The sequence below is a fragment of the Lethenteron reissneri genome, chromosome 21, assembly GCF_015708825.2.
Source record: "Lethenteron reissneri isolate LAM-NWPU_2019-01 chromosome 21, ASM1570882v1, whole genome shotgun sequence".
Lineage (NCBI taxonomy): Eukaryota > Metazoa > Chordata > Hyperoartia > Petromyzontiformes > Petromyzontidae > Lethenteron > Lethenteron reissneri.
The window spans coordinates 21515469-21542667 of record NC_083799.1 but is presented as its reverse complement, the minus strand read 5'-3'; the positions used below and the strand labels follow the sequence as shown (position 1 = coordinate 21542667).

Sequence of the window (27199 nt, the reverse complement as noted above, 5' to 3'; positions counted from 1 at the left end):
CACAGTACATCACCAGCATTTATTACAGCATAGTGAACAATCAGCAAGTTTACTCAGCAGAAATGACTATGGGACACATCGCAGGGCACTGTAAAGTGAGAAATAGTATGCACTTATGGTGTATAAAATCAGATACCACTTGGCATTGATCAAATCACACATCTTAAGCAGGCGTATTATGAAGGGACAGACTTAATAATAACATATTTTAATACAGCACTGGATTCAAAACGGTATATGGTATGTTTAATTATTTTGGGAAGTTAAAGACTGCCCATTTGTGTTTGCTGCACTAATAATATTGTGCAATGCAATTCAGCTCCAATGTCTCATATGCCCTGGAAACTAAGTACATCTCGACTGGCATCTGATGCCACATTTATCACTTCGATGCAGTAAAGATGGCCAGGCACAGTGTCGGGCACGACTACCATGTCCATGCGCTGCAATCTTAGCCATAGACCGCTATCATTCATGTGGTAGTATTTGAAATATTGTTTCTACTTTATCGAACATTTGCCTGTGAGATAGTGTTGTGATCCTTACCTTGTTGTTTCTATTGACCATTACAATGGGGCCGTGACAAGAGTGTAACTATTTAAATGAGAAAAATTAGACCTTGAAATGAATAAAACCATTCTAGAACTGTGATTCATTTGACCGGAATTACAGTTAACATCAGTAGGGGTATCCAAATAAAATAAGCATATGAAAATAACAAATGACAAACCATGAAAGCACCGAGCATGCATTATATATTTGAACATAAAACATTCTGTTAAGTTTTTAAAAAAATAGAATGTTAAAACCACATTATCTTCACAGCCAAATTGTAGGAAAAATTTATGTTTTGTCAAAAGTGTTTGGCACATTTTCACGTGTTGTGTACAATGGCTCATAATTGCATAGCATTCTGTAATGTTACAACTGTATAATAAAGCTAAATGCTTTATTATGGAAGCTAAATGCTTTTTTATCTCTTGGAACTAAAATCTGAAAAATTAAGCAATTGATTGTTGTGAGCATATTAAGTTAGCTTCCATAGTAATTACTAATTTTGTTAAATCAAAAACACATATCTTCTTAGTAAGTAATGCGAATGTAAACTAAAGGTATTTGCAATGTAATAAACAAAGTGAAATTTAAACTATGCATTGTGATTAAATATCTAGCTTGATAGGAAATGTGATAGTATGCCAACTGGTGAACAATAGTTAAATGTTTAGTCTATATAGTGTATAACAAATGTTACATTTCAAATCATGCGAGAACATTAATATTTTTTTTTGAGAAAAACAAAACGATCAACGCCATGGTGGAGTTCAAAGTAGAATTATGTACACTTTAGAGAATATATACGCATCACCAATAACAGAAAAGAGACAACGTTATGTGTTTTGGCCTTTTCAATATTGTTCCAGAATGTTGATATACTTAATATGTAATGCTCAGGTAACATACCAAATATTATTATTTTAACTGCATTGCACTTTGGTCAACATCACTAAACACTGTGGGTTCAAATGCCAGTCAAGGGTCAACTTAACACGAAGGCTTTTGCAACCCATATCCATAATAAAGGGTTTTGTGGGATATATCGTGTAAATATGAATGTGTCATGAAACCCGCCACCACCCGACACGGCCAATTAGTAAAGATTGTCACGTAAACACAACGTGCCAATTAGTCACTACTTCTGCACACCTGTGCGTTTGAGAGTAAACACACAAATTGGATCGACTTCATAACAATCTTACACTTCCATCAAGGACTCAAAGAGGTATTACAAGGGGGGCAAAAGCTGCTTCATTGTCGATTTAAAGCTTTCGTGACTGCAGGGATTCATCTTCTTGGTTCTTTCGGTAAAGTCACGTAGAAGGGAAGTAATAAAATAATAAAAATAATATATTATTTTTATTATTTTATTACTTCCCTTCTACGTGACTTTACCGAAAGAACCAAGAAGCTGCTTCATTGTATTAGCAGGGAAATTCTCTGCATGTCTTAAGACACCACTGCTAATTTTATAGGGTGGTGCATTGTCAACTTAATCCAAAAAATTTTGTTGTTCAGTTTCTATTTGGTATTGCATAACCCAAAAAAAATACACGGATGTAAAAAATGTTTCTTCCAAACACCACATGTGTTTCTTCGTACTGCATCACTAGAAATCTCGTTCTAAAACGTGTTCATCCCAACTATCATCAATAACTCAATGTGCTGGCATCCACCACAGCAGATATGTAGCTATCTTCAGGTGTTAAGCTGATACCATGTTATAAATGTTAAAAGTTCCCCAATACTGTGAGCAAAAGAACATCACGTGACCAACGGCTGTACTGTATTCGTAAAATAACTTTAATTTTGCAATTGTTAGGTTAATAAAGAAATATTAACCGTACTGTATTTATCCAACGAAACATTCTGAACGTATCCATAATAGTTCAACATTTTAATTATTACATCAGTAATACCAATTATGGTACCAGTAATACGACTTATGGTACTAATCATTGAGTAAATCTTCATCAGTAACAAGTGAACAATGTGAAACTGGCAGCAAGTTTCTATCAAGTACATTACTATCTTCAATAAGAGTCATCATACACTTTATTCAATATGTTTTTCAACGTATGTTTTCAACTTAAAATAGGCAATGAAAATTAATTTACATCTACATAAAATCAGAATTACATCCAATAAAAAACACATGAACCTTTACATGACTTAAATTTGGCATTTTTTAGAAACAGCCCTCATTTTTAAAATGTCAATAGCAGTTTGTTCTGAAAAGACATTTGAGTTTGCAATAGCTATGTAAATGCATCTACTTTTCATAATATTTTGCCTATCAACGTTTAGAAAACGATTCAAAAATAGACATTTTATATGATTACATGTCATTCTTTATCCATCATTTACAAATGTCTCGACAGGACAGTTGTGGAGGGCACTACCATTTAAATTTTCACTTCAATGCTCCCTTGCCGTTCATTTCTATGTAAACCGTGGCAGAAACTTTAAAAGGCACCCCTGTGTATGTGCAAAAGACAGGGCCTTTGCTGTTTAACCATTTACCATAGTAATTCGGACTTCAATACTAACTCCAAAAAAAACCATCTCAGTAGACATTTCTTCATGTGGCACCTTGACAATCTATCCCTGCTTAATGCATTTGCTTAAAAAAATAAGACCTCGTTATGGCCCTCTCTGTTAGCATTGACTTAAATCTGCCAGCTTTGATGCAATGGGAATGGGGAAAAATGAGGGGCGACAGTCGGGTGTGAAGAGGAGATGATGTGGCAGCTGAGGTTCTAGATGGCGACCTCCAGTCCCGTGCCCTTCCGCTTGCACACCAGCTTAGCTCCGTTGCTCTGGCCCGACGGGGAAATCCTTACGTTGACTTGCGTTTCCTTAAAAATCACTGGAAACCTGCGAACAACAAAGGTACGACAGCGATGGTACACATGCATTACCACACAATAATAAGCTACAACGTATGTCACGCAGTTGGCCAAGTTACCCAGGGAACTGTGGGCTGCTGAGCGGCCGTAGTGAAGTAACTCACTCGTTGGAGATTTTTATCTCCACTTTCTCTTTGTTGCTCGCCATGACCGCACGATGAATCTTGGTGATGAGCTCTATTGCATGCTCACTGCTCAGTACAAAGTCGCCCTTGCCCGCTGCCGTGGTGCCCTGTGGAAGGAGGCATTGCGATGGTCTTTAACATTACATACATATTGATTTAAAGCTTTCGTGACTGCAGGGATTCATTTTCTTGGTTCTTTCGGTAAAGTCACGTAGAAGGGAAACAATAAAACAATACAAATATATTGTTTTATATTTTTATTGTTTTATTTTTTCCCTTCTAGTTGACTTTACCGAAAGAACCAAGAATATTACATACATTGATAAAGATGCCCGTATAACATAAACAGACTGTAGGGGAAAGTACTGTTTGCGAGCACCTATGAAGCTTGTCACAGCACACGAGGGGGTGGGTGGACAGCACATGCCCGGCTACCTTTTTCTCCCTAGTGGCGATGTTCACACATCACACCAAGTACTCATTTGAGGTTGAGTCGACCTAGAGGAAGCCCAGGAGGGGTTCTGATCATCGTTAATGATGTTGACCGTGAGCCGTAATTGAACTCAGGTTGCTGCGTTCACAGCACAGTGTGCTAACTGCTACTCTACCGCTCTCCACAATTGCATACATACGCACAAATACACAAACATACCTTAGCAGTGTTTATTTTAGCCGCGAGTTGGTCAAAAGAGGTGAATTGACATATATACTGTGTACAACCTTGAGTTTTTAATTGCGTTAATCCCACTGACATCTGCACACATGCACTCATATGGAGAACTGGCATCACCAGTGACTGTTATTATGCATACACATCTCCGATTAGCACGGTTGGCAACGTAGGGTGCAAAAGAAGATCAACATACATATAAAATAAAAAAAATGCAATGTAATAAAATATAAAAACATAAAGTTAACCTCTATTAACAACAACAGGCAGCAAATGCCAGTAATTAACGTTGATGTAACCACAGCGCTTGTGCCCAGCTAGCTGCACATGTACATCAAACGAAGACAAAGATCCCCCGTATTGCCTTAACAAACTGTTGGAGCAAGTGCTGTTAGCGAGCACCTATGAAGGCCGGCACAGCACACGAGGGGGTGGGTGGCCAACACCACGCCCGGCCGCCTTTGTCTCCCTAGTGGTGATGTTTACACCACACCACATACTAATTGAAGCTCAGTCGACCTCGGCGCACATGCACATACACAAGTACAGACATGCATGCATACCTCTTTTAAGTGTAGAGCCAGCAGGCCATCTGTTAGACTGCTGAGAGAGAGACCCGTGACCTCTTTCAAAGCAATTTCCGACTTCACCTGCCCCGACTTGTCTGTCAGAAACAGATTCTTCTTTGTGAGCACCACCAGACGTGGTGAACCCTAAAATGCAAGACCGCGAACAACCATTCACAACAGTGCTCACACGCTCAAGGTACTTTCATTAATGCTAATATTCAAAGTCAATCGATGGTACTTAAACAATAAATAATCGGTGCGCAACTCTTGAAAATGCTGTGTTCACTGAAGCAGCAACCCGTGCCTGAAGTACGACAACCGATAAGGCGCCAACAACTTCACCTTTCCGTTGCCTCGGTTGATCTTCAAAATACTCTCGGCAAAGATGTGCGGGCCTGGCACCGCGGTGGCGAGCTTGTCGTACTTGGTCATATCCAGGTAAGTGCCCTTGAAGGGCTGCGGCACCCTGTGCAGTGGAAGGTGACCAACACAGAGGTAACGTGATGCTCTCGGGCCGTGGTTGTTGCGTGCATATAATCCAGCTCTATAGAGGCGTTAGTTGTGAAACCGCCATGGGTGGCCAGAAACACGCAACAGCCATTGATTGCGTCCTGACTCACCTGTGTGGATATCTGAGTGTTATCCCCTCGTATGAGTCGGGTTACTCTGGATTGTCTAGTTTTATCCCACATGTAAAACAATAATTGCCAAATAAATATGTCCAAATATCCAAAAGCAGGAATCTCCTGCAAAAGAGTAGAGTAGTGAGACCCAGTGAGGCTTGCCTGGATATACTGAATATGATATTATTATTTTTTGCACTACAAATTCCATTATTGTGCCTGTAAAATTGTTTACATATGAATCAAAATAATGTTCAAAATACTGCAGGTGGCAGGTCTTATATTTTTAGGAGGGCATATAGCCAATTCATCCATGTTGAACAAATTGGTAGGAAGTTGTTGAGCTATTGACAATGTATTGCACTGCAACAATATAAATGGCCGCTAGGGTTCACCAATAGAAAACTAGTGAATGGAAGATGAGTGGAGGAACATTCTAGAGGACAACCAATTGTAAGATGCTGCACTTGGAATCGAATTCACTCATGGGAAAATACACCACACAAAGTACAATTCCTTGCAACAGTATACAATTATTAAAGATTGACAATACACATTCAAACATCAAAATACATCGAAGATCTTCATAGGACCATTGCTCGATATATACCCGATGACGGCCCGTCGTTTGGGTGCCAGTGGTGTGAAAAAAAATACTTTCCTGCATGTTATGAAGATTATAAACGGCATACGCATGACCCACAACTCCCTCCTTTGCCCTGTGACCCCTCGCCCCTCATCCCACCCTTGCTGGCTTATGTCCCCCACCAATGTTGGCTTCTGTGCCACACCAATAGATTCACCCACTGGCCAGCACTGTATATACCATAATGGTTGTATGAAAAACAGAGGTTTAATGACCCTGGGTAAAAAGAAAGTGGCAAATGAACCCCTAGGGGAAAAAAATAAATAGTGTCCAGGACGTTGTGGTCACACGCACGTGGTTGGGTAGAGATCCTTCTTGTCTTTAAAGAGCTCACTAGCAGACAGTTTCTCCTCGAAGATGGCTTTCTTCTTGTCGTCAAACTTGCTGCGGTAGACCTTGCACTGTAGACACAGACAAAGATCCCCCGTATAGCCTTAACAGACTGTTGGGGCAAGTACTGTTATAGTGAGAATCTATAAAGGCTGGAACAGCACACAAGGGGGGTGGACAGAACCATGCCCGGCAGCATTTGTCGCCCTAGTGGCGATGTTTACACACTGCACCAGATACTCATTTGAACTAGGGGAGGCCCAGGACCGGTTTAGATAATAGTCACTGGTGTTGACCATGAGCGGCAATCGAACTCGGGTCGCCGGATTCGTAGAGCAGCACACAAACCGCGACACTAACCACTCGCCGGCATATGGAAGCATGTGACTCAGTCTAGCTAGCTGTTGGAAAATGTTTAAGTCCCTGCTGTTCCATCGAATACCTTAGTAGCCTTTGGCAATAGACATAATGTGAATGCTGACAGAAAGATATATTCGCCTACAGTTATGTGTGTTTGTACACTACCCAATTTGAGGCTTCCAAAAGAGGTGACAAAAGTTGACAGCATAAAAAAAATAGTCAATTTACCTGTTAATAAACGTTGAGGATCTTAATTATTATTGTAATTACACAGTGTGCAGCAATGGTCACAAAAAAATTACTTCCAATTCTGTCCTTTTGAGCATTGCGTACTAAATAAATGAGTGGACAATTGCAATGAATTACTGCATCGTAAATATGAATTCCAAAAAATCCAAACTATTCCGACATCTGCAGAATAAGCACCGACACTGAAGTGGTGTAATCATCACATCTCAATGAGTCCGTGCTCTGAGAGGCTTCGCTGTAGAGTGAATATAGTGCCAACAAACAACCGCTGCTGCCAAGTCACCACTCTTATCTGGGGAAGAATCACTTATAATAGGGAGAATCAATGAATGGATAACAGAAGTTTTTTATAGATCAATTTTGAGCTGCGGAAATGCGAGTTGCATATAATCGGGCCATGGATAATCGGGGTTTCACTGGAACTCAAGAAGATGGAACTCAGGTTTTGGACTTTATACCTCGGTAAAAAAAAAAGAGTTTTGTATTTTCCAACTGAGTGATCAGCCAGCTGCGAAGCATATTGTGTACGTGCGGCACTGACCCTCCACAGGTGGTGCATGCGTCGCAGCTCCTGGTCTGCAGGCACCAGGAACATGTTGGGGTAGGCAGGCCACTTGCGATCCGTGGGAGACAGCTTGGGCAGTGAGTCCCGCAGACGCAGGAAGTATCGCCTCATCTGCCCACAAACGATGGGAGAGATCACATCTCAGGAAGGGGAAGGGCACTTTCACCGCTTACTATCAAACATTCCCAGCTGTTCATTTATTACCTCTGAGTATTTTTTCTAATTTTTGAGCTCTGAATGGGGCCTGAAATATATATATATACGCACACGTTGGAATAATGTTTTAATTAATTTTCATTTTGGGTGCAAACAAATGATAAAGCATTAATATGGTCATTTACAATTGATGTCAAGAGAATTGGACCTTGAAGTTGCTTATGAAAATAATTAAAGTAAGACAGAATGTATTTATGCCAGATATTGCTACCAACATATATTCTCTTTATCTGAACAGCTAAGAATCAAATCCAAGCCATGGAACATTGTAATTATCAACATCATATTGGGCATAAATGTGCACGCATGTGCACACACAAGACAATGCTCTATAGATTATATATGAAAGCATTGCTAATGAAAACCTATTTAGGTCATTAAAGCACAGAGAGGGCAGGATAGGTTCAGCAACCACATGTCACTGACATTTTCCATAACTGTAAATTGAACCCAAGTTGCTGGGATCAGAAGTTTACAATGGTTACACTGTCACTTGGGCTTGTACTCACGATGCAGAGAATCATGAAATCGTAAATCCTCTTGCCGGCATTTACTTTGAAGTGCTTCCGATGCGCCTTCCGCACCTGCACAGGTGTGTTGGGGTCAGGGGTCGGGGTACACGTGTTGACAAGAGCGATTCTTAGAAGCAGCTAAAAGGATTGAAATTGCTGTTCCTTCGCCAGAACACAGTGCGTCTGGCAACACTACAATAATCCACTATCACTCTTTCTTGGGGAGACACGTGGGCTCAACTAACAAGCAAGGCGAAAGTTAGTAAGCACAGCCACCATTGCTTCGGTTCGTTTATCTTCTTGGTTCTTTCGGTAAAGTCACGTAGAAGGGAGATAATAAAATAATGAAAATAAAACATAATAAAATAATTATCACGAAGTTTCGGCCACAACGCAAGCAGCCGTCCTCAGGTGAAGAACAGGTCTGTCGGAAAGACAGTGTCTGAATGGGCACAACCAGGCTTGGCAGCGTATATTTAAGCTCGGTTGGAGGGGGAAGGGGCGCCTTAACAAAGGAATTTGCATATCAAGAGGAATTTTGCATATTTATGGGAAATGCAGATATGGGATTAGTCACTACTTGTGGAATGCGTAGGAGGTGGGGGGGGTTTCAAAGTCATATTATGCCCGTGCATTATGCAGTATGCAGGATTTCCCTTCTACGTGACTTTACCGCAAGAACCAAGAAGATGAATCCCTGCAGTCACGAAAGCTTTAAATCGGTTCGTTTACATTGACATGTTAATCTCTAGTAGGTTTTTACCCTTTTAAACTGATACAAAACTGACACCTTTATTCAAGGCATCATGTTTGCAATGACCACAACACAAGTAGTCAAAAAAGCAAACAAAAAGAAGCAACTCTGATAATGATAATAATATGCACTGTCCTTGAAGTTGATTGGTCCACACCCGAGACGGCTTTCTTTAGAGCCTAGTCCCCATTGGTGTTGGACCAGATGACACCAGAAGGCGTACAACTCAAACACAGTGCAATATCAGAGTATTGAGAGCTTGGGGTAAGCATTTACACTATGAGATCTCTTTTACCAGTGGCAAAATATAGTAGTAGGTTTTTACCCTTTTAAACTGGTACAATCAACTTCAAGGACAGTGCATATTATTATCATTATCAGAGTTGCTTCTTTTTGTTTGCTTTTTAGACTACTTTTGTTGTGGTCATTGCAAACATGATGCTTTGAATAAAGGTGTCAATTTTGTACCAGTTTAAAAGGGTAAAAACCTACTACTATATTTTTTCACTGGTAAAAGAGATCTCATAATGCTAATCTCTCACAATACAATGGCCACCTCTTCAGCTCTGGCAGCTCTCGCATCACCCCCCCCGCCCATCTCAGTTCCCATCTTATCGTTTCCCACTTGCTTAGGCACAATCTCTAGCCCCCACCCTCTTGCTCGATGCTGGCACCCCCCCCACCCCTCTCAACGATATATAATCAGGACTTGTTTCAGCAGCCTGTTTCTCTCTCCCACCTGAAGACGATTGCTTGTGTGGCGATCGAAACGTTGTGATCTATTTTTTTTTCTACCTACGTGGCTTTACCGAAATAATCAAAGAGTATGGTAAGCAAGTGTTACACACACCACCAATTACCAATTATCTGACGAGACAAATAGAGGCGGATTTTTGTGTGACTTGTAATTTTCCATGCATGAAAATGATGGAACCACTGAGTCACATGGCTCCATAATTTATTCCAGGTTACAGAATGCACAATGAATTCAGTGCATCCTCGTTTTTCAATATCCTGTGTGCATCGCAGTCTTGTACCATATGATAGAGCTTTGTGTTATAGAGTCAAAATGCCAATGCAACTATGGGCATGAAATACATAAGTGTATGCATATGTGTACGATAAATGTATGGATTCCATTTGATAAATGTTTTAAACGGGCATTAGTCAGTGGTCCATGCCTGGAAGAAAAAAACACAATTCAAATATATATTATGTACGTGATAAATGTTCTGTGAAGTGTAGGGCCTGAGAAATGCTTATTCTTAGTGGATGTTATGACTGTATAGAGCCTGAGGAAAATATGTCACCATTTTGTGTCACCAAGTCATGGTGTTTATCCCAACTCCAGTATAATGATAATTCACAACTACGTTTGAGTTGTAATAGAATATTACCCGTCCAATGTACACTGCAATATCCCACAGGAGTTGGTAAATAAATATAATGTTGTATGGGAACACATTCAACATCATTAGCTTTGATAATTGGTTTTTTACCCTTCTATCTGGCAACAAAACTGACACCTTTTTACAAGGAGTCATCTTTGCATAGACCGCAATACCTGCAGTCATAATACAAACAAAAGAACATAACTCTGATAATGATATGCACTGTCCTTGAAGTTGATTGGTCCACACCCGAGACAGCTTTCCTTAGAGCCTAGTCTCACATGGGTTGGACCAGATGACGCCAACCCATGTGAGACTAGGCTCTAAGGAAAGCTGTCTCGGGTGTGGACCAATAAACTTCAAGGACAGTGCACATTATCAGAGTTATGTTCTTTTGTTTGTATTATGACTGCAGGTATTGCGGTCTATGCAAACATGACTCCTTGTAAAAAGGTGTCAGTTTTGTTGCCAGATAGAAGGGTAAAAAACCAATTATCATATTTTTACTGGCAAATGAGGTTCCCATAGTGTAGATCATTAGCTATGGTTTATCCACTGCTGGATGAAGGCCTCCCCACCCTGTTGCCCTGCCTCAGTCTTGCGATGTGCATGTAAGCTCGCCTCATTCCCTTAATCTCAATGGTGCTCATCACCTCAAGCGTGTTTGCTCCTTTGGCTCCCATTCCACAACTGGTCTCGTCTATCGGCTATCATGCATTCTCATGAAGTGTCCTGCACAAGCCCACTTACTTTCCAGACCGGTCAATACGATGCATCTATTTTGCATTTATTACCTAATCTGTGTCTTTCTCTCAGTGTAATTTCAAGCATGCATTGCTGCATGGCTCTCTGCATACTTTACAGATTGCCGTTATATTTCCTTTGTCCGGGTTCATGTTGCTGATCTATTTCTAATGACGAGTGAGTAATATGCAATGTAAACTTCATTCTCCAGGCACATGGTTTTGTTGCCTTTCATCATCAAACTGAGTTTTGAAAAAGCATCCAACCTTGCTCTCATCTGCCTCTCCATTGCATGATTTAAATTGAAAGCTGTTGATTTGTGGTTTCACATATTGCCTTTTCTTTTTTATGTTTGTACTTTGCCGACCAACTTGCATTCTCATGCAAAATGGCAACGCTATTTATTAAATTATTTAGTGGTGGCATCCGTTCACTTTCTTTTTTATCTCCGTGGATTTAAATCTGTCGGTTAACATCAGTCAACCTTCTCCCACATTGCAAAGAAAATGTAACTGTTGACAATATGACGCACTTGAAATTGGTATTGTCACAAAGCATGCAAATGTCCTGAAAAAGAAAACAAGGTTAGGAATTGTTATTTGGTTAGTGTACAGAAAAGTAATGTTTGTATTGACATAACATTAACTATGCTTACACACACGTGGATTTAGATTAACAAAGGAAGTTAAATACAGAGATAATGCTGTTCAAGGACCCCACAATTTGTTCAAGTTTTTTTTTATTTGATGGACCTCACATGACTGCCAAAAGTCAATGCACTAGGCTGAAGCAATGCCTGCATGCGAGGTGATGTCAACTGCATGGATGCACATTCTTAAGGGGATCCCTACATCAGCATTTCCTCCACAGTGTAAGTAATAGCCCAGCCCAACACATCAGCAGCCCTCTGGTTGTGCGATTTATACCTTACACACATCTGCATCCGAGAGAATTCCTACAAAAGGTGGAACGTTCTCTTCACTAATTTAACCAGTGCGATCCCGTAGACCAATCACACCTGCACAGTGTTTTGTCGAAGTGTTTTGATTAATACAGAGCCACCTTGCCTCCAATCCACATGTATGTATGGGAAAGCATTATAGGGCAAACAAGAGCTTGGATGAGCACTCAAGTGTCAATGTTTACATACAAAACACCTGCAATACAAAACACCAGGTCGGCTGAAAGCAAAGAATGCTATTACATTTTAGTTGGAACTTGTTGCCTCGAAGGTGTCAGAATATCAAACTGCTTATCTGCAGGGGCAAGTTGCTGTGTGGGAGTCAGGTGCATTACATTATTTATGGTGCAAGTTATTCCATAAAAAAGAAACACTTGTGGTTTTCACAAACCTCACTGGAGTCTACGCAATGACTAACAAGGTCAACACAGTGAGGCAAAGAATGGCACGGCAAAGCACAGCGCATTTTAATATTGCATAGCAGAGCTAAGCAAAGGACAGAACAGCCCACGGCGGCAGCAGCAGCAGCATAGAACAGCACAGCAACATACACGTGAGCTCAGCACAGTAAAACATAGCAGAACAAAGCATACAGCTTTGCAGCTACACCACCTTGTGCCCTGTCCAGTGTGCCCAGATTACAGCCACTGCATGCTTGCGTCTTCCAAGCTCCTTCCTCTGATTCACCTGCTGTCGAACCTAGAATCCAGCCGTCACGCCGTAGAGCAACAAACACTCCGAATACACTAAAGTTCAAGAGCACAGCTTAAAGCTTCATACACGTTGCCTCGGAGCACTTAAAAGTGATCTCACATTAATGGACATCAGTGTGCATAGGTTTCAATTATTTAAAAGCAACACAATGCTATGGGTGATTTGAGTTGTATGTTAAATGTAATCAATACCTGAACAAATGTGCGTGCTGTAATAACCATTAAGGCGTATAGAAATAAACTTGCAATGAAGAACAAAGGCTGAAAGAAAGGGACAACTACTCTTTGGTTCTTTCGGTAAAGTCACGTAGAAAGAAAATAAAATAAATAATAGAATACAACGTTTCGTCATCAGATAAAACTCAATTTGAGAGAGAGACAAAACACAGACACGGAGACACAGACAGACACACAAGCAGAGAGAGACAACACAGAGACACAGAGAGAGAGAGACACACAACATAGAGACACAGAGTGTGTCTCTGTGTAGTCTCTCTCTGCTTGTGTGTCTGTCTGTGCGTCTCCGTGTCTGTGTTTTGTCTCTCTCTCAAATTGAGTTTTATCTGATGACGACTGCTCGTGTTGCAAACGAAATGTCGTATTCTATTATTTAATTAATTTCCTTTCTACGTGACTTTACCGAAAGAACCAAAGAGTAATTCCTGCAGTCACGAAAGCTTCAAATCAAGTTTGACGGGGACAATTGTCTGTTGGACGAGCTACACACGGTCATTAACACTGCCTAGAATAGGGAACAGCCGTCACAGGACTGGAAGAATGCAATTATAAGACTGCATATGACAGGCGATATAAATGAGTGTAGTAACTCTTGGGGGACAAGTATCTTGAGCATTCCCGGGAAGGTATTCACCAGAATATTTATGAATAGAATAAATAATCAAAATATTAAGTTACTTAAGGGAGAATCCGTGTGGACTTAGATCAGCGAGGGGCTGCAAGTGATAAGATCGGCAGATAGAGAAGAGTTGAGAGTATGGAGAGAACCTTTAGATTTCCTTTGTGGGCTTTAAGCAAGCCATCGATTCTGTGTGCCAGAAAGGCCTCTGGGAACTGTTAGGCTTGCTATGGCGTCCCAGGTAAGATAAGTCGGCTGCTTCAAAACATGTATGATGGGACTCAGGCCTGTGTATGAATTGTGGGCGAGACATTGGAATGATTGGATGTTAGGACAGGTGTTTGTTATGGTGATATTATTGCCTCCCATCGTTTGTTTTATTGAGCTTGACTCTGTATTCATAAACACCACGACTATGGTGAGCAGGCAAGATGAATGTGAGGGACTACAGAGATGATGCAGGTCTGTTGACTAGGACCTTGGCTTGGAGCCATAGAATTGGTGTTAGTTTTAGACTGTGACTGGACACTGGGATCGTTTTATGCCCCCTCCGCTCTCAATCTCTCCTACTCCTAACCGTCCAACCCTATCCTTGTGCACAATCCCCGTTTCCGCTCCTTTGACCCTACTTGCCCCCTTGCAATGGAACAAACTTCCCCTCCGCATTAAGCAGCAAGCAACCATCACCGTCTAGTTTCCGCTCCTCGCTCAAGACCACCACCACCTCTTCTCCCTGGCCCATCCATCCCTCCACCCCGAGGTACCCCCGTAATTCCCGTACCCACTAACCTTCCTCCCCATCCCTATTCACCATATCACTTTTAGCTACCCTAATTTTACCATTCATAACCCTTGTAAAGTGGCTTGGATAAAAGCGTGATGTAAATATAAGATAAAAGAAACGGGACTCCTTGCAGTAGGATGGCAGGTCCTGGTAGGAGGAGAGAACGTTGATATGGTAGATGAATTTGTTGTGTACTTGGGCAATAATGTCCGTAATGCAGGTGGCTGTGAGAAGGAGGTCAAAGAGGCTCTTTGCTTCAGCGGGGCAAGCGTGTAGTGGGGCTATGACTGGGAAATAAAACTAAAACAGGTTGCACTGGGGGGGCAAGTGGGGCGGGGGGGGGGTTGCCGAGACGGACGCTGGAAGGGCCTCCATGAGTCCGGAGCCCAAGGGTAAGGCCTAAGACCATATGGTGGGATATGTTGGTGTAGATTTTGCAGGTCATGTGTCTACTCTGTAGCAGCTTACAGGATCTGGCAGATGGTAGAATGAATTAGTGAGGTAGGGTGGCATCACCGGCTTTGGCCATGATTCCATTTGGACCTTGACTTTGCTCATAAAATTCAGGTACTGCATTATTTAGACGACTAAAGAGTTCCACCGTGCCACGTGCACAGGGCAACCGTTCACCGTTACCATTATCTAGGGAGCCATGGCTTACTATGCAATGGCATGCACAAGGTAGCAGAGCACAGGAGTAGGAGCAGCTTGCTCTATCAGTTTGTTACAGCTGTCACCACAAATCATTCTCTAACACAAGCACCAATGTAGTGATACATCTTCGTCTTTTTTACGTGGAATGGCTGTATTTATTTTTCCACTGTTCTTGCTAAACTGCACTGGCAGTCAATTTGTTCAGGCAAATCTTCAGTTTTTCCTCCTCGCATGCAAATGTCACGAAAATAAACTGAACAATAAATACACGTGCTGGGGTTTCTATCGTCAGAGCAGCCTTATAATGCTTTAAAATGGACAAAATTTTATTGAAAAATATGCTATGCTGTTGAATGTCTAGTTCAGTGGTATACATTTCTGGCACGTTTCAGAGTGGTTATACCCCTACAAAAGCTTAACTTTACAACTGAACTGACTATATGTTATTGGCATTTACATAACCTGACATGGTATTTGGGGAAAATGCTGATGAATAAATGCGAGGTTAATAATTGTCATTAATGAAAAAGTGATTGGTGAATTTGTTTGTCAAATCATAACAAGTACTGCAATATAAATAAACGCAATGGTTATTGTCAAAGATTAAATCGTTAGTCTTGGTAATCCACTCCTTGTGGAAAGCCAAACTGTGGGGGGAAACTGACATTGTAATCTGTGGGGAGAAAACCTGTGGAAGAAAAGTAAAACTGCATTCATTCACATGCAGTTAGTGTAAAGAGGCGAAAGAAACCATTGTCACAACCATAAATAACAAAGCAATGTGTCAACAGAAATGTTAGACAAACATCATGGTAAAATGAAGACACCAAAATACAACTTAATGATAGAGCCATGCAAGTTACACATTACCATGCAAGGTTAGATTTACTGAATTCGTGAATGTGGTTAGTCACATGGTCTGCTTTTGCCAACGTTGAGACCTTGAAATGAATGCAGTCGTTAGTGTTTACGGATCACATTAGTGGTTACAGATCACGTCGAAATGTGCAGTGAACACCTTATGGTCTATCTGCCCATGGATCGTGACAATAACACTGGTCAACAAAAAAAAAATTTTTTTCTGGCCTGGACTTTTGCAGCTGTTTTAGACTAATTAACAGTGTGCTGATTCCAAATCTGATCTCAGATTGGCTCTATCACATCTCATTTTTATGCTATCAGAATACGCCATTTTCATTGATTTTACCCGAAATTAACTCTGTCACTTATGATTGCAAGTTGTTGCGAGTCAGTGACTGCTTTAGTGTTAAAATATGGTGCTGTATTTTTATGATAGTGTGTTTATAATATAATTTTATGTAGATATCCACATTTATTTAATATTTTTCTTCTGCAGTTTTTATTGAAAATGCAATATTTGATATCTCAAAAACCTGATGTGATCGACAAAAACTGATGCCAGATTTGGAATCAGCACCCCAAAATTACATTAAAACCGTTGGAATACCTTATGCCAGAAAAAGTGTGTTGACCAGTGTTATGAGTAGTTACGGATCACTTCGTTTTACGCAGTTAAACAAACCATGAAGGCAAACCAGCTACAACGGCCCTGGCATGCAAAGCCATGCAAATCCTTCTCAGCATTGACGCAACTCCCTGGGCCATGTGAAGCAGTGTAGTGATACCGCTAGAGGGGCTAGGGGTGCAGCAGGGCACAGAGGCCTGGCATGGAACTAAGCGGCCTCACCTGAAAGCCACACCAGTAGGCGCGAATAACGGTCGCGGCGTCGTTGAGTTTTTTCTGGTGCTTGAGGTGGCGCAGGAGTCTGCGGGCCTGGCGACACGACGGGGGACACGGCGGCGAGCGCGAGTGCACGTCGATGGAAGGACAAGAGACAGAGGCAAGAAACGGCGGCGGAGGCACGGGTGGGCTGAGCAAGTGCACATGGGTGCTCAAGCCACGAGGTACATGGGCACACAGAGACACACAGAGGCCGACTGCATGGACAGATGGACACAGATGTACGCAGGCAGACGTGAAAAACACGTAAATATTGCACAGATAAAAGAAGTAGGCCTTTGTTAAGCTTTAAAGGCCAATGCAGAAAGTGTAGTTAGTGAGCGTCTATTAACGGTGGTATGGCAGTCGAGAATGTGGCTTGGCTAATTCTATGCCCAGCTAACTTTGTATCCTTGGTGCTTGCGATATATTGATGGACTAAGCTGGGGTGCTCATTTTAGGCTGAGCTGACCAATGGTGATACGCAAGCCAGGTCAGACAGTAATTGTTACTTGGGTGCAAGCATCATCACGCAATGCAATTATCGCTAGAACACCACTCCAAACAGAGGTGTGCTCACATGCCTTTTTCGTTTGTCTTACTTTTCATCAGCCATACAGATATGGGCAGAATCGAAAGTGCAGGAATGCGTGTTGGATCTCACGTGAAATTTGTACCGAAACATTGACAACAGGAAATTAGTTTGACAGTTAAATGTAAGAAAATGGTGCATGTTTTCTAGTCTTGACATTGTAGGTCAGGTCACTGAAGCCTTAGTGTAATTGTTTTCAATTGAGCAGATCTTTTAGCATGTTACTTCGACATTGACACTCATTTGTTCGCAATGCCATGCACGTGTGTGTTTCCCGTACATCTTCCAGTATAGTAGGGCGTGTGTTCCATTATGTACCCTCCTGTCCAGGTGCCCTTGGGTTCACTGGACATGCATCGATCACCAAGTTGATAAGTAAGCTTCCAAAAGCAGGTGGCAAAGTTCCCTGGCTGAAGGGACCCCGGGCCCCCCCACACCCCACTTCGTTTACCGAGGCCACACATCCCACGCTCGTCTCAGCCAACACCACACTACCCGCTCTGCATCTGCAACGCAAAAAAAATGTAACTACTCCCCATGTCGGAGCACACTTCAATGCTGAGAAAGAGAGTAGTGGTGCCTGTTTCAGTGGTTTGCCCTCATATTTTGTCAGGATTTTTCATAATTTTGTCAGGATTTTTTCCTCATTGTCAGGATTTTTCCCTCATTTTGTCAAAAATTTTCCTCATTTTGTCATTATTTTTTCCTCATATTTCGTCAGGATTTTTTTCTCTCACTTTGTCAGGATTTTTTTCTCATTTTGTCAGGATGTTTTCCTCATTTTGTCAGGATTTTTTTCTCATTTAGTCAGGATTTATTTTTTCCTCATATTTTATCTGGATTTTTTTCTCATAATTTGTCAGGATTTTTTCCTCATATTTCATCAGGATCTTTTACTCATATGTGTCAGGAATTTTTTCCCCTGTAAATGTTGCGCCATGCACAACATTCACGCGAATCTCAAAAAGTCATTACACACAAGTTGAGAAATGAGTCCCGTTTTTAAAAGGGGCTCCTTCCAGCTTGGGTGCAGCAAAGACATTTGCATTGTTAGAATGCTGTTATAGTGAGCCTCTTCTTTGTTCCAACAAAACCGCTTAAAACTTTACTTTGAAAGCTACAATTCTCACGTGGATGTTGCTCAGTAAGATCCTTAATCTGGTTCTTCAAAGTAAGGTTAAAGAACAAGACTTGGTCCATTATGATCATATAATGGAAAACACCTTATAGCCTTTGATAGTTAGTGGAAGAGATTCCACAGTGGTACTATGATTCAACACATACTGTGCGTGTGAATACTTTGGACCAAAATATTCCTGATAACGAACAGAGTGTACAAGTCATGAGTTTAAACGTAACAAGGTGCTCATTCAGCACCTGTGATAGATCCTGCTTGAAGTTTGACCAGCAGGAAATGAAATGTTTTATCCATAAATTGGGGAGATTGTCCACATGCAGTGAGGCTTATGGTTTCATTCCACTCATCAATGACAGCAATAAAAAAAACTGTCATTGGAAACCTGCTCTTCATTCATACTCCGCTGTACAGGGATACAATGTGGGTCAAGGAACAGATAATGCATTGCTTTATACTGGTAGGAACCTCCTCGTTACACCAGCCCATAGGGGGTTATTGTGTCCCTCGTGCAGGGAGTGGCTGGGTGGGGATTGAGGGGCTGGGTGGGGAGGGGAGGGTAGGGAGGGGCTGGGTGGGGAGGGAGGGGCTGGGTGGAGAGGGGAGGGTGGGGAGGGGCTGGGTGGGGAGGGTGGGGAGGGGCTGGGTGGGGAGGGTGGGGCTGGGTGGGGGGTGGGAGGGGTGGGGCTGGGTGGGGAGGAGCTGGTAACCCCATGGTGCCCTTATAAAACTCAACGTTTAACCTACTCTCGCCGGCTTGTGCCCGCCCTCACAGTCGGGCATATTTGCGGAATACACCACGCCGCCAATGACCCTGGCCACTGACCGAGCAACCCAACGTTCCTACCAGCTCCCTCCGCAGGAATGTGTTGGGGTATATGTATGTATGTAAAATGTATTTTGCACCGTACGTAGCCAAACATGCTCAGCAGAGGTGCAGGGGAAGAACAACAAACTAAACATAAAAAGCAATTCTAAAGAAATGAGTCAGTTCTTAAGAAATTGGTTTTAAATCTAGTTTTAATTCATTTCTTTAGAACTGCTTCTTGTGCTTTGTTAGTTGTGCTCACTATCGAGAGGACAGTGACACTTGGTCACTTAATAATGAAAGAAGCGTTGCGTGCAGCAGGTCACGCCAGAAGTGGCCGTCAATAAAATATGCACGCGGAGGTGTGGCGCTGCAACACCACAAATAAAGCTTGGCTTGGCTGTGAAACTAGCATCAGTGGAACACAGCTGCAGGAAGGGCATACAAGAAACCTTTCGTCAACCGTGCACATTGCCACGAAATTCGCGACACACAATCCCATCGGCTGGAAAAAGGGAGATCGTCATTGTTAGGATGCGTTTTATGTTGTGCTTTGAACGGTGGCTCCATGCACTATAAACTCGAGCACTTCACCCTCCGCTACCAAAGAGACTCCAACAGTGATTTGGTGGGAGGAGACGGAGTCACTGGCAAGGCGCGACGGGTGCAGAGTACACAACCGTGATTATTTAGTGCAGGCACGTCGAGCCAACTCGGCACGCGGTCATCGCTCATACCTTCCATCCGCGGACGATGCGCTGCAGGAGAACAATGCACTCCAGAGTCTTCACGTACCTCTTGCGTTCCTGGAAAAGAGCAACACGCAACGCTAATGGGGACCGCAATTAATTTGGTTAATCGTTGAGAAAGTCAATGCCGAATTTTGGGGGCGGCTCCTGGGACTGCCCAAAGGCGAGGTGATCTTCAGCGAAGAAGCGGAGACGATTAATAATTGAAAGCTCGGGCACAGTTGGGGTTGCTCTAAAAGGCAATGTGCTTCTCCAATGTCAATCCTTGGGGTGCTACGGGGGAATAAGCATTACAGCCATTAGAGGAGCTCCAATCTGTACTAATTAAGTTATTTATTAATGACACACTCCTCAAGGCCATCGCCATAGGAATAGAAGATGTTTACCCCCTGGCTCAGAGCTGTAAAGTGGGATGAGTACCATTCAATGCTTATTTGAGCATGGAATCACTGACTATACACAAGAACAACAGTGTTCACGCTCGCATTGCAGACATAAGCATTGCTATCATACTAACAACATACATTTCTCAGACTGGTGTAATTAACCACGTGCTTCAAGGTCCATCCAGGAAGCCACAGCATTATTTTTTAGAGAGAACGGATCCTAAAACTTACTTCAGGAATACGCCACCACATTGGCCATTACCACAATATATGGACCAGCTGACATTGAGATGTAATCGCAAACTCTACGTTAAATATCTTGTGAGTTTTCCCATACGCTCTTTCATAATGTCTACGTGGGTCAACTCACTCGTGGACAGAGAATCCTTGATCCTCTGAGCCACAATAACTGCAACGTGTTGAGAATATGAATACCCGTGTTACGTGTAAACATTTTTAGACAAAGACTGAGATCCCCCATATAGCCTTAACAGACTGTTAGTGAGCACCTATGAAGGCCGGCATGCTACATGATGAGGTAGGTGGCCAGCACCATGCCCGACCACCTTTGTATTTCCAGTGGCAATGTTTACACACCGCACCAGGTACTCATTTGAGGCTGAGTCGACCCAGGGGAGGCCCAGGACCAGTTCAGATAATCGTCACTGGTGTTGGCCGGGAGTGGGAATTGAAATCGGCTTGCCAGGTTTATAGCGCAGCGTGCTCACCACTTTGTCACTGCTCCCCACACATATATATACACACAGATGCTCACCACATGATACAAACACTGCCTCTTAAATTATCTCTACAACAAATGGCATATTTTGAACAAAATAAATGTGTCACCGAACTGGGACATTGACAAGAACACACTGGAACTTTCTTTAACAAAAGACCACTTTAATTCCTAAAATGTGGCCTTTAAATGTTCAATACAGCCACAATGTCTGCACGTTAGGTTGCTTCAACATCCGCTTCTAACAGGCAGCCTGCACTAAACACATTCACCCACACAAATTCCAAGAATGTGGTGCAGGAGTTCACAAGTGGTTTTGTTTGTTCAACTGGCATCTATTACCTCCAAGCAGGCTGCATGCCAAACACAGATGCAGCAATTAGACACACTGAATTGCAGCAAGCAATACGCTTCTCTTACGTATTATGCTCAGACAATATAAGAATGAACACTAATGCCCTTCTGATATTTTCTTTTAGTGTCACGTTTTATTTATAGCATAATAATAAAATTTGTCTTCGGCTACATTTATTAACAAATGGCGAATGACTCCAGTGATCTAAAAAGTCCAGCATGATATTTGCATGCCAAATCAACCAAGTCAAATGACCTTCCGTGAGTTGTAATCAAATAATATTTGTAAAAATTTATATTGCCATACGTTATCTTGCATGTGAGTGGTCTCTCGATGCTAGGACAATACTTGTTGACTTTCCACAATGTGATACTCCTTTTTTTTACACATGACCAGAATTTGAACTTGTAACTCTTTACATTCAGATAAGAACCCCCCTCCCCCTTAACTTGTATTTAAGAGCTTGTCTCTTGGAATTTTGCCTCACTTGATACAGTAGATTTAGCTGTGACGGTCCCACCTGATGACGGAGACTTGTGTTGCCTCTGAAACGTCGTGATTTATGATTTCATTTCTATTATTATTTCTATTATTTTTATTATTTATTTTTACCTACGTGACTTTACCGGAAAAAACCTAAGAGTTTGTAACTCTTTGACTGACAGTTGAGCAACTGTTACAGCGTGGACGTGTGTTATTAAAAATGCATGAAAATCTGGAACATATACTTTCAAAGGAAACTGGCTCAGTGGTACTAAATGATTTCACCATTTGCTTCCAGCCGCCTTGCAGGCAACTTCTTTCCACTTGCAACGATCAAAGCGCTGCCGCATTCCCACTCAGCCAGAATAGTAATGTCGCTTTGTGCCATATCGTATAATCTCCAATTCCGACAGAGCCTCCAGTGCAATTTAAGATAAACGGTAACACAGTCTAAATGTCTCGGAGCATGTCTGCGTGATCCACGCTGGGATGTAGTTAGAAACAGTGGCGAGCTGGTCTCGTGACCACTGTAAGGGCTTGCAATGGAGTGTGAATTTTGCTTCATACTTATTTAAATCCTTTGGGAATTATTCGTATCTACACAATGTGAACATGGTTATGAACACTCCTGACATTTTCATAACAAGCATTTGATACTGATATTTTCAATGTGCGCAATTGAATGTGGGTGGCTGTATAGTGTAAAGATTACTTACAATTTGCCATCTACCCATTTTTTCCACAAGTTTGAGTTCTCAAATTATGCAATGCAAACTATCTGCTGTAGAACCACTTTGGTGAATGACCAATTATTGTATGCACACAATCTGACATGTTGGCACTGTGGCTAGAGTGTTTGACTCAATAGGAAGGATGAAAGAGTTCAAATCCTGACTCCTTGCTTACTCAGCCCATCATTCCTTTGGTGTTGGTTAAATGTTGTACCACCTAACGGAATGACACGTGTGTGTGTGTGCGTGGTGTGTGAGATTATCCTCGAAAGGAGCTCGAGGCCGATCGTGCCTGTACAATGAACGGGACTCACTTGGTGTGATCGGACATAGCTGGCGATTAATATCTGGCTCTTCTTCATGAGGAGGAAGTGAGTACGGCACTTGTAGCCGCGGTACGTCTTCTGGATGAGGGTGGCCAGCTCGTGCATGCGCTCCGTGCGTTTCCGCTCGAGCTGAAACAACTGTGGTGGCGACATGGAATATACAGTTATTTGGTGCTGCTATAGCAAGTGTATCTACGTAGCATGTTGTTTTTGATGACTGTATCTGAACAAGTAAAAAAATGGTTGTACTTTGATTCAGGATAAGGACTTACATTTGTTTGGGAATTAAATGGTGGGGAATCTCAAAACACAAAATGGGTAAATAAGTAGGATTTTTTTTGTGTGAATACCACTGTAACATAATGTTATCCGTCATTCATGTCATCTTTACGTTCCCAATTCTCCAGACAAAACATATCCAATCCATCAAAAATGTATGGAAAGAGGCAGTACCAAATCAAGGAATGTCAGGAGTGCTGGCATCTGGACTGTCCTTTACTAAAACGGGCACTGAGACAACACGCATCTGCTTTGACAGCCCCTTTGAGAGTGGTTGGAATTCCTCATTCTCCGGGCACGAGCCTGGATCTTCATAAGATGACCACTGTAGACATTCTATAAAGTCTTTACTGACTTGATTTACGATGAATACGTTCGGAGTTTCATTGAACCCCCCCCCCAACTAGGATTTCAACTCGCAACCGCCTGCTTCGGAATGACTAGAACTACACGCTACCCAACCAGGTTATGGATCACAGGCAGTGGAAAAATGGCATTAGTTGGAGGGTCAAGAGGCCTAAGTTGTGAACCACCAATGGGTTAACTGGGCCGTGATATTCGGTTAATTACCCCCCCCTCCAATACCCAGAATCTGTCATTGAAATGAGCGTGCGCTGAGCGCCGTGAGCAACCCTCCGTACCGTGGTGGGGCTCTTGATGAAGACCTTGGTGATCCCAAAGGCGTATTCCTCCTGGGGAAGTTTCAGGTCCACCAGGATACTTTTCACCCCCTCCCTGTTTGACAGTCATAGCGTGGGGAACAATCAAGGGGAACATCGCACGCCGTTCAACGCAACTCATTATTCTTAGAGCACAGAAGATTCTCGATTGACTGCGTATATGGGAAGAGGCCCATGTGCAGCTTCATTAATTTGGAACCCGGCAGGTTCTCAAGATCGCATGTTCACTCCACGCTCACAAATAAAAAGTGAATCAACTACTGTGTGTGATTAATCATGCGTGAAATTTACCTAAGTCCGATTTATCAGAAATTTAATGTTTTATGCTGGGCGTGGTGGTGCACACACATAACCCAGCATTTGGAGGCCGTGTTATTGGCTCACGAAAATTTCACGGTGTGCCATGGAATTCCCAAACTGCTGCACTGTGAAGTGGCCAGTGCATGACAGTCCAGAAAGTGGGTTCCTGGCCACACACTGTGAGTCCTCACATACTCACGTACATGTGAGTTTTTTGATGGGTGTTCCGGTTTCCTCCGACATCAAAACACGAATTAAAAATGAATAGACCAGACATTCCAATGCAGGAGAGTCATCATTCTGATGATTACCATATCGCGAGATGAACAAAAAATAGAACAGGCCTTTTCTATAACCCTTCCATATGGTGACCCCAAGGCAACCAAGCCGTGACAATGTTTGCACGATGAGCTGCATGCGTGGTGCATGTGACGTACTTGGCTTCGCCGTTCCAATGCGGCCACGTTCGGCTGCCGAGCATCTTGTACCGGTGGAGGCACAGCGCATAGAGCTGGCGGAACACGTATCCCGCTCGCCTGACACGCACGTTCTCCATGAGGCCCAGGTAGCGCACCTGGTTCAACACCAGATCGTCCTGGAAGAGGCTGCCCGACTTGCGGTCATTGGGCTTGAGGCACCTGTAGCGAGTAGGTGCAGAGACATGCGAGCGGCATGGCCATGGTGAGCATAGCGCACATTGTGCGTGGCACATAATGTGTGGTCTGGCTGCCCCGTGAAATGAATGTGTCTGCAGCACAGAAAGAGGAGTTGGATTATTGGTTTCACATGGCTGTACTCTGAAAGGTGTGCTGTTGGTGTGACACGTTTCGATATGATTGTTATCTGTGGACTTTATTTTCAGCATGATACCATCCTTACACTGTGGCATTGATGATGTGGCACCCTTGATAATTAGCAGCCGAATTAATGAAGAGTAGGCTGTGCAAACTGCTTGAGCGTCGATCGCTGTCAGCAAGCCAGGGTGAGAAAGCCGGTGCTTTCTCAGTCTGACAGCAACTCTTACTAAAACACCCATTCGAATTGTGCTCCCAGTGTCCTCATCAATTCAATTACTGATGTGCTGAAATTTGTGATGCCTATGGTATTAAAAGGCAAGGCAATGAGGATGGATGATGATGGTAATGAAGTTTAAGAATCTTAATTTTAGAACTTTCGTGACTGCAGTAAATGATTATTTGGTTCTTTCAGTTAAGTCACGTCTAAAGATAAAATAATAAATTAAATTAAATAATAGCATACGACGTTTCGATTGAAACGTCGTATGCTATTATTTAATTTAATTTATTATTTTATCTTTAGACGTGACTTAACCGAAAGAACCAAATAATCAAGTTTAAGAATTTCAAATATAAGATTAATGGTTGGCTTGAAATAATTTCAATACTTTCAAACCTCAATAGGTAAATAAAATTATAGATATAATCATGTAAACAATAGAAGTAACAAATGTACATAATTATAGACACAATCAGATAAACAACACAAGTAACAAGTGTACATTACTCTTGTGACCTTGTAGGCACACACTGTGTGCCTACAAGGTCACAAACATATTATGTATAACATGTTATGTTCACTCAGTGTTATTGCGAGTCAATATCATTTTCACGTAAAACATTTTTACATAACATACTGTATCTATGCATATGCAACATATATTAACAGAATAAAAAATCAAGATAGTTACCAAAGCCTTCCAAAAACAGCTACATTGCCTTCTGGTAGCTGAAAATATTCAAGGTAACACTACTAGAACTGACAAACTACCGTATCAGTGATAAGCGAGGAATACAAAGGCTGAAGCGATCAAATCTGCAAATGATGAGAAGCACAACAGAAACATTGAGTAGGCTGGGAAAATCACAGGTTTCAAACAACACCCAAAAACGTGTATAAAAATCACTCAGCTTTTGCGCATTGTGCAAAAAAAACCACCAGCAGTTTCTGACCACACTGACATTCTTCACGCACTGCTGATGATTTATTTTGCATAATGCACAAGGGCTGGGTGCTTTTTGCCTACGATTGTCTGTGTGACTTGAGACTTAAGGTTGAACCGAGCCAGACTAAGAAGTCCCCCCAGCAGGGGGATGCGTGGTACTGTTGCAATGCGTGCCAGTGTCCATCGGTGTCACCCTTCATTTTGTGGACAAACGGCATTTATGGCCTTCGCGGCTAAACGGGGCTTTTCTGTCATAAGCAAATCTGGAGGCGGAGCTGGTGAACCCGGCTGACACCGAGAGCAAGACACCCAATCTTCATGCTAAGAGGTAGTAGCATTTCAGAGGCAATTTCGCAAGCAGATATCTTTGACGTACAGTATGTTTACACATTCTGGCCTATAATCCATTCATATGTATGGGTGTTCTTCAGTTACCCTGGTTTACTCCGTTATGAAAAATTACTCAATAAATATGCCTGCATAAAGGACAATTATAAATTTGCCTATCATCCATTTGGGGTAAATAAAATGTGTACCACTTTGTGACAAGTCAACAGTGATCAAGCAATTATGTGTTTACTGGGCCCCACCAAGGGAATGTGGTATTCCTCGTGACTACGAACAGATGTAAGCACGCATACTCTTTGGTTTTTTCGGTAACGTCACGTAGGTAAAAAATATAATAAAGGAAAACAACTAAATTAAATCACGACGTTTCGGGCGTAACACAAGCGTCCTTGTTCAGG

At 42.2% G+C, this 27199-nt stretch overlaps 1 protein-coding gene across 3 annotated transcripts in view; it reads right to left on the bottom strand.

Moving 5' to 3' along the window:
* Nucleotides 1-2337: 2337 nt before the first annotated feature.
* Nucleotides 2338-27199, bottom strand: part of LOC133345392 (unconventional myosin-Ib-like) — a 105350-nt gene continuing 80488 nt past the window's right edge. The window contains exons 18-30 of one of the 3 annotated variants that reach the window (XM_061556099.1): nt 24928-25128; nt 24152-24245; nt 23220-23369; nt 20200-20268; nt 16895-16981; nt 12792-12878; nt 8327-8401; nt 7578-7712; nt 6392-6498; nt 5171-5294; nt 4823-4972; nt 3569-3696; nt 2338-3432 (exon numbers count right to left, since the gene is read on the bottom strand). In XM_061556099.1, the coding sequence (XP_061412083.1) occupies nt 3315-3432; nt 3569-3696; nt 4823-4972; nt 5171-5294; nt 6392-6498; nt 7578-7712; nt 8327-8401; nt 12792-12878; nt 16895-16981; nt 20200-20268; nt 23220-23369; nt 24152-24245; nt 24928-25128 (1525 nt within the window). In that variant the 3' untranslated portion in view covers nt 2338-3314. The remainder of the gene's footprint in view (nt 3433-3568; nt 3697-4822; nt 4973-5170; nt 5295-6391; nt 6499-7577; nt 7713-8326; nt 8402-12791; nt 12879-16894; nt 16982-20199; nt 20269-23219; nt 23370-24151; nt 24246-24927; nt 25129-27199) is intronic. The other 2 variants (XM_061556100.1, XM_061556101.1) reach the window with 2 other exon arrangements.